Source organism: Microchirus variegatus (genome assembly GCF_963457635.1).
Source record: "Microchirus variegatus genome assembly, chromosome: 2".
Lineage (NCBI taxonomy): Eukaryota > Metazoa > Chordata > Actinopteri > Pleuronectiformes > Soleidae > Microchirus > Microchirus variegatus.
Genome location: NC_139803.1, coordinates 14497101 through 14505652, shown reverse-complemented (window position 1 = coordinate 14505652; position 8552 = coordinate 14497101). Strand labels below are relative to the sequence as shown.

Genomic DNA, 8552 nt, shown 5'->3' with positions numbered 1-8552 from the left:
GAATTCACTGAACCAAACATACAACCTGTATACAACCTTCTGGTGATGAAATGACTGCAATTCCAGGTTCATTTGGAGTTTGAAAAATTAGCAAGTGTTTGTCATTTTTATTTAGGTACAATCCTGAGTTGAGTGTATACAAAAACAAAAACAAAAAGACAGGAGTAGCATATATCCCATTCTTCAACTTCAACATGGTGTCATTTACATTCTACAAAATGTACACAAGACCTGAGTCAGATCGCTAACTACAATCTCCATGCATTGCATCGTTGCCAACATACCTCTATGTTTAGTCTGTCTTGTCTGTGCAGGGAGTTAGTAATGGATCTGTGCAACATAGAACCTGGATAAAGACAATAGAATAGAATAGAGCCTGGAGAATAAAACATGCTGCTTCTCCTGACGTGCATGTATTTGTGGCGATAATTGTTGTCAATGTGAAAAACTGGCATGCACAAGCACCTTATATGTGAATTCTAACTTTGGCGTTTAGACAAAACTATTGTACTCCAAAAAACATCAGACCTCTTTGTATAAAAGTGGGAAAAGTAAGTTCTTCTCCTGTATCTCGCAGGCAGAAATTAGACAGCTGTTCAAACAGCTACCTTGACGGGAAGGTAGATTATTCATGACATTTAAAGCTGCAGTGCGTAACTTTTGTTGATTTTGTTGTTGATGATGGTATTCAATTATTCTGCTTTTGTCTGATCTTTGCGAAGGACGTAACATGATTTGTATGCTGCATCCTTCATCTGAAATCAGCCTGATTACATTTTGAATGAGGCATATAAATAGATGTACAGTCAAATTCGGCCAAACATTGCCATAGACTTCTTAAAAAAGGTGAACTGGTTTTTGGTCAAATGTCTGAAGGGGTATGGGACTGGACAAGGACTTTTGAGCAGTCAAATTCACTCAAACTCAATGTGAGTCTTGCTTTACTAGCGCAGTATTGCCGTTGCTTCCGACAGACACAGAGAGAGTCATTTGGGGCTGGAAGGGTAAATTCAAAAGCACTGATCCCAATTGACAATGGTTGGAATGTAACAGCCATTTGTTTACATTCAAAAGTTATGCAATAAAGCTTTAAGATTTGGTAAACTTAATTTGATCTTGAGGACAAAATTAACCGATATATCAGGTTGAGGTTATCCATGCTGTTAAAATGCATGCAAACATAATAACTAAAGCACGAAAAAAAGAAGAGTCTCTTCTTTTAAATGTTGAACATGTGGCCTAAAGGCAAGTTAATTTCAGGCAACAGCAAGGAAACGGTTTACAAAATCTGAATTACAGTCTGGAGGAGGTCAAAGTAGTTGTGAGGCCTCAGTTTGCAGGTTTCTGCTGCAGTGACACGAGCCAGATGCTTGTCAACTGCGAGGTAGTGAAATCCAGAGAATAGGAAATGCTGTCTGCTGATTTGCAATAAGCGTCTTTATCCAAATTTGACTTTGTAAAAAGAGAATCAAGTGCTACAGTCGCCTGATCCCGTTTCTCTGTTGGTTAGCTCTTGGTGAGGTGAAGCTTGCGACCAAAGTAATCTGGTGCTGCGTCCAGCAGCCAGTCAGCGTCCACTAGGCACAGGTCTCTCATGTAGCAGCGGGACGTGTGCAGCAGCTCATTGAACACCACGTAGGCTGGCTTGCCCTGGAAAAGGACAGAGGAAGGATGGATGGCCACAGGCTGGTGGGTGTCCAGAGCCAAGTAGCTGCCGTCGGGTTGTAGCTCTGCAGCATTGACGAACATCCCGTGGGCAAGGCAGCGGCGAACGTTCCCCGTCTCTGCCCCGCACGACATCAGCTTCAAATTCAGCTGGTAAAAACAAGAAGATTTGTTATCACAAAGTTGTAATTTGTAACTTTTAAATATAAAGGAAAATCTTTCAGATAAGGGACACGGCTTCACACAGCAGCACTATGGCTGAAAACACCAAGAAGCTCCCATGAGGCATTACAGGTGGATTTTAGAGCTAAAATTAAACCTGGATGTTCAGTAGGAACTCGCAATCATATTTTTAACACAAATTTAGCCTCTCACAAATGTAATTAACTGATATTGAGAATGAGCTGCGCCAACAGCTCCCCCTCTAAACAACTGCATGACTGTACACATGTGAAAAGACAGATAAACAACACATAACATCAAAGCTCTGTAGAAAACTTCACAGACCAGATTTATGAGTATGTACCTTTAGGCAGATGTCTTTGAGCTGAGCCTGGACATCTTTCACCAGACCCATGTTCCTGCTGTTGACAAAGTTCTCTCGACACCACTCCTGTAACAGCAGACACACACTGGATTATGCACTGATAAGGCAAAACAAATAAAGCTCAGGTATTTGTCTTGTAACAGAATTAAGGACAAAACTGTAGAATACAAATTCTCTTGCTTCTATTTCCCTCTTTGATACTGCTGTTCATGTGGATTATATAGGGGAGGAATAATTAAACCTTTAGGCTATTGGTTTTTGTATAGTGATTGTGTTGGAATATATCACGTGAAAAGGATATGTGTAAATATAAACACTCATCCAGATGTTCTCACCTTATTACCACTGACTTTCTTAAACGCTCTGTAGATGTTGAGGAGGGTGATGTGGTCTCCTTCGCTGGAGCTGAACTTCTTGCGTGCTGCGAGCACCTCTTCCCGTCGCGCTGGAGGGTTGTACAGCACAGTGTCCACTGACAGCAGAGACACGATACTCAACACCTCCTCAGAACAGGAGTAATCCGGAGACAACAGGATGGTCTGTGAGACAGAGCAGACAAGGCAGGAAGTGTTAGACCAAAATGTGCATGTTGAATAACGTGGCTCTGTGGTCAACGGTCTGCCAATTCATGTCGTCTTTTATTAAAAAGAAAACGAGCAGAATCTGTGAAGACAGCATCCGTTTGTGTTAGGGTTTTTTTTTTTTTGTTTTTTTTTTACCTTGGCATATCTTGGCTCCAGAGGGAAGCTTGCCATCTTCTTTCCCAGAGCAGTGAGGATAACCTGCCCCTCCTTCCTCTCCACAGCTCCCAGGAGCTCTAAATGCTCCACAGCAGAACGAACAGCCTCTGGGATTCAACACAACTGTTAGTATGACCATATTCAGACCTGGTGTTATCTATCCTGAGTGATCCAATCACAAGTGAACAGTCCACTATGACCAGTACGATTTACAAAGTGTGACATTTCTTGTCTGAACAGTCTTCTTTAATGGCTAAAATCTCTTTTTCCTTGCGTCCCTGTATTTTCAGTGACAACAAGTCTAAGTGTCTCAGACTGGTTCTTGTGTACAGTGAGTACAGTCGATGCTGACAATGTGTCAGTGCCTTATAATACTGCTCTCCTACGACCTGCAGCTTCTTACCTGGAGATGGCTTGGACATGAAATCAAAATTCATCACATCTGGAATCCCAAGGGCCATTAACTGCAGCATCACACTAGCCAAGTTACACCTGCAGCGCACACACACGCACACACACACACACACACACACACGAAACAGGCCATTAAATCACACTGACCTAAATGTGTCAACAAATAATAGAGTCTCCTGCAGCCCAGCACAAACTGTACAGAGGATTATAGCTTCCTACCTCTGGATTTCAGGCACAGTCATAGGGATGAGGTTGTCAAATTCTTGCTCGGTGTAGAGACGATAGCAGAAGCCCGAGTCCTCCCTGCCCGCCCGGCCCGCTCTCTGCCACGCCTGAGCCTTAGAAACACGCTGCACCGCCAGCACCTCCAGACCGCTGTCTTCAGAGTTACACAAGAGACACAGTATATACAAGATGGAAACGTGTGTTATTCAGCATTGAATGTGTATAGACGCAATTATCTTACCAGGATTGAAACGTTTTGCCTTCACCATCCCTGTGTCGATGACATATTTGATCCCCGAGATTGTAACAGACGTCTCGGCGATGTTGGTTGAGAGGATGACTTTCCTACAACCCTGGACAAAGGTAAAGACAGCAAACATTAGGTACTAATATACTTGTGCCATGTATTTTGGACCATGTGCTATAGAATTATGGCCCAATGCCTTGTTTATCACATAATATCCATCCGTCCTCTACCACTTTATCCTCCACATGGCACATCCTGGATAGTTCGCCAGTCCATCACAGAGCCACAAACAGAATATAACAAAACATTTGTCCCTCAAACATTTACTTTTGTCTTCACTAATCTAATCCTACATGTTTATCGTTACCTTGGGAGCCGACTGAAAAACCCTGAGCTGCAGCGCTGGCGGCAGCGCCGCGTACAAGGGAACCACTACCATTGGACCACAGCCGTCCGGTAGGTGCTTCGCGATGTCCCGACACGTCCTTGCCAGAGCCTCGATTTCCTCCTGACCAGTCATGAAAACTAAGATATCATGGGACGGAGGCGCCTCCTGGATGCACACAAGGAGAACACATTTTTGTTCATGGACATGCAGCCAACGAAATGCTCAGTTCAGTTTGCTTTCTTAAAACAAAAGGACATACTGGTTCTTGGCTTACAGTAGAAATGCAACTACTACAAGTGAGTGATTTAGACCAATTTCTATACAAAAGACTATGTCCACTTCTTTTATACAGTCTATGGTTGAAGAGTACCTGATGTATCTGGAAAATTGAGACAAGTGCAGCCTGCAGGTAGTCTGACTGTGACTGCTTGGTGTAGTAGATCTGAATGGGATGCTGCCTCCCTTCCAGGTAAAGGACAGGCGACTTGTTGAAGTACTCGGAGAACAAATCTACATCCATTGTTGCCGACATCACTATGACCTGTGCAAGTTAGAGACATTAATGAAAAGGAGAAAAAAAGATAGCAAGATCTTTTATTTGAGCAGGAACATCACTCCTACCTTCAGGGGTATCTTGTTCAGCTCTTTGCGTCTGCGTTGGGCAGTCTTAACCACACCAAACAGCACGTCAGTGTGCACTGTGCGCTCATGAGCTTCATCCAAGACCACCACAGTGTAGCGCAGCAGTAAGGGGTCTCCGATGGCCTCACGCAGGAGCATGCCGTCGGTCATGAACTTCAGCTTCGTCTCCGACGAGGTGACGTCCTCAAAACGCACCGTGTAACCAACCTGAGAAGTTTGATTCAAGCACAAACATGTATGCCTTTATTGATGACTGTCCATCCAACAGTGATGAGGAGTCATGTGTAAGAAACCTGACTCCAGTACGTACCAGCTTGCCAAGCTGAGTCCTTTTCTCCTCCGCCACCCTTCCTGCCAGTGAGATGGCAGCAACACGACGAGGTTGAGTGATGGCGATAAGGCCCTGTCGCCCGATGCCGGCTTCATACAGGTACTGTGGGATCTGAGTGGTTTTCCCAGAGCCTGTCTCGCCTGGTGTATGTATGAGACAGGATCAGTATGATTAGGTACTTTTCAAATACATTCAATAGTACATTTTAAATCCAACTCATAAATGATTTAGGCTATAAGATGTAGTATAGATCTGTCACAGTCACAGATACAGTAATGTTATGAAATATTGGTTTTATATAAACCAAAATACCATAAATAACCAGTGAAGTGAAGTGTTGTAATTATCAGAAAATAAGACTAGTATTTTTGTTGTGTAAGTTATTCTCTCAGCAGATATACTTTCCAAATAGCTTTCCTTTATCCTCTACATTTTATGATAAGATGTAACAATGCAACAATGACACAAAGTTGTTCAACCTAAATAAACATTTGTTATACAACTCTTGTGCCGTGCACTCATGTATTTTAAATTTAAATAATGAATATACTGAACTACTATATTATGCAAGATACATGAAAATCATCATCAAAACATTATACTTTGCTAAATAATTTTTTGAATCAAGTCTTAAACGGTTTAGTGCTCAGATCAGCAGCTGTAGAGGTCCAGTGGAAAAAAGGTGTATCAGCCTACGTAAATAAAACCAATATTCTTTTATAAATAAATAATAAGCAAAGAATACTTATGATTTAAACATGTCAAAAATCAACTACATAAGCAGCCTCTATAATCTACTCGGGTCCTAAATGGAAAACAAATAAATATAGCCGAGGCATATGGGAAGTTTCAATATTTAAGCTAGTTCTAAGCTAGTAGTTTAGAGTGAAATGACCCTTTATCTTGGCTAACGCATTAGAGTGAAATGACCCTTTATCTTGGCTAACGCATTAGCAGTGTTAGCTAACAGTAGCTGAGAGCACTTTACCTATGAGAACAGCATTGTGCAGCTGCCTCAGCTGGTTCAGCAGCTGAGGTTTCGCCTGGTAGATTGGAAGTTGTTTCCTCTGGACTTCTATCGGAGTTGTTCCATTGCCCTTTCTGGGAAGCAGCATTCCAGGTTTATTCTTATCGATACGGAAGAAAACTGACCCCGGCTTGAATTTTTTAGCCGGAGGAGGGTCGGGGTCGTGGGGCATGGTCTAGAAAAGGTGACCCTGTTGATAAAAGCCGCACGGCGTTTTCTTTGGGTTAATTTAAAAGTAAAAGAGAATGAAAAAAGTTCTTCTTCGTGCTCGCTGACAGACACACAAGCCTCACTGCGGATGTTTTGCTGCCTCTGCAAAAAAAACGTCACCACGTGGGTCGAAGTCGGCGCACGCGTATGACGTCAGCACTCCAGGGTACAACTTTTACCCGAGTAGTGACTGTCAGGTACCGTGTTATTTAATCCACTGCTGTATTTTTCGATTACGTTCTCAATAAACACACCCACAATCACATGTGCACGTGAGATTAAATGTTAAAAAGGTTGTATAGTAAATGTTTATTGACGTATCATTCAAATGTAAAAGCTACTATATGCAAGTGTGGAGTACTCAGTGCAACCCTTTCATTACTTGTGTAGGGATTTTATTGGTCATGCATAAGGGCAAAATAAAATAACAAAATAATAATAAAATTGAAAATAGAATTCATCAACTGACCCAACAACGACATCAGGATTTTGGAAAGACCCAATTAACTGACATAACTTTGTTAATATTTACTGCTTCAAATGTACAACTTTTTATATTTTGACATTTTACAGCAAAGGAAAAAAATTATATTAAAAGGTTCATTATGTAATAAATCTAAAGCAACTGGCCATAAAATCCTCCTAATATGTCACAGAGACTCAGGAATAATGTTCATATAACAAACTGAACTCGCCAACAACAACAGCAGTACAGACAAAATATTTGCATTAAAAAAAATATTTTGCAGACTGCAAATCATGTTTGTGTTTTGAAATCATGTTTTGTCATGTGGCGCCACCTACCGCCGTCTACCAATCATTGCAGTCAGGTGAGTCTCAGCTGCCAAGCAACCACGCGTTGCCAGTTACGTCAGAAAACAAAAATTTTGAATTTGAATGTAGTAACTGTTTTTGGCCACATTCTTACATATGGCACCTTTAAAGAGTCTATTAATAATAATACTGTAATTATAGGGTGTAACAGTTCTCAGTGAGTCTGAAGACAGTGAGAATACAGGCATCATCCTGCGATGATTCTTCTGTGTTTATTTGCATCATTCTTATCTTCTCCAGAACATCATGTCTTCTCAATAAGGAAATCCTGAATGTTGAGTCTCAGGCCTCCGTGTTGTCAGGAAAGTGCTCCACCATTCACAGCTCCACGTAGCCACAATAAGAAAAGGAAAAAAAAAGGAAAAGTGACGGTTGATTTTGTAACTACTGCAGGTTGTTACACAACTGTGTTCCCTCACAGGTGCATTCCAATGTCAGACAGTTGAGAAATAGTAGTGGAATTAGTCAAGTAATAACAAGTAAGTTAAAAACAACTGGTAACACGTTTGCTCATGTGGCCACTGACTCATTGTTGCTGTAAAAGTAAAAGAGGGAATATGATAAATATTTTACAGTAATTTTATTGTAATACACTATAATCTGTCTGTGCAAAATAAATAAATTAAATCAAGGTAATGTATTAGCTTCAAAAACCAATCAAATATTATGAATTATTATTATTAAGTACATTAACAATCACAATAGGTGAAATTTCAAGTCAAGGAGATGTGATTTTCCATCACAAAGCCCATGTTTAAATTATTCAAAAATACTATATTGGTAAAAAAATACTATTTATTTAAGGCTTTTAAACTCTACAGAATAAAACCCCCAAATGTGCCCTGACAGCGAAAGATGTTATCATGTTCCTCTTTAATTAATACCAATTAGACCAATATTATTATGCCTCTCTCTTGCCTCCAGTCAGTGTGTCTGTCAACAGCTCTGATTTCTATCAACAGCATTTAACTCTGGACCCATGGGGGAATAAAGTGTCCTCAAATAGCTCACCATAAAGTGAGCATTCACAAATTACTCTTCTCTAATTACATGTATATCTACCCCTAATCATTCTATATTAAAATGGTCATATAAACACATTTTCTCTGACATTTTCTTTATAAAACCACATACCACATCTGGGCTGTAAGGTGTGATGATATTAGTATATTCCACACATCCATGATAAGACCCTGTATATACTATAGCTTTATAGTGTACTTTATATTTCAAGTGACCTTTTACAGGACTAAAAGAGGGTGAGTTTTTAATCTACGCATCA

General features: G+C 40.7%; 1 protein-coding gene across 1 annotated transcript; it reads right to left on the bottom strand.

Moving 5' to 3' along the window:
• Nucleotides 1–203: 203 nt before the first annotated feature.
• Nucleotides 204–6398, bottom strand: dhx33 (DEAH (Asp-Glu-Ala-His) box polypeptide 33; the record flags this gene model as incomplete). The annotated part of the gene is made up of 12 exons (XM_083910646.1): nucleotides 204–1815; nucleotides 2192–2278; nucleotides 2548–2751; nucleotides 2932–3059; nucleotides 3356–3444; nucleotides 3586–3745; nucleotides 3833–3944; nucleotides 4206–4391; nucleotides 4597–4767; nucleotides 4848–5075; nucleotides 5179–5339; nucleotides 6188–6398. 12 exons carry the CDS (start codon nucleotides 6396–6398, stop codon nucleotides 1507–1509), a joined length of 2046 nt encoding a protein of 681 aa, XP_083766772.1. The 3' UTR covers nucleotides 204–1506.
• Nucleotides 6399–8552: the final 2154 nt, after the last annotated feature.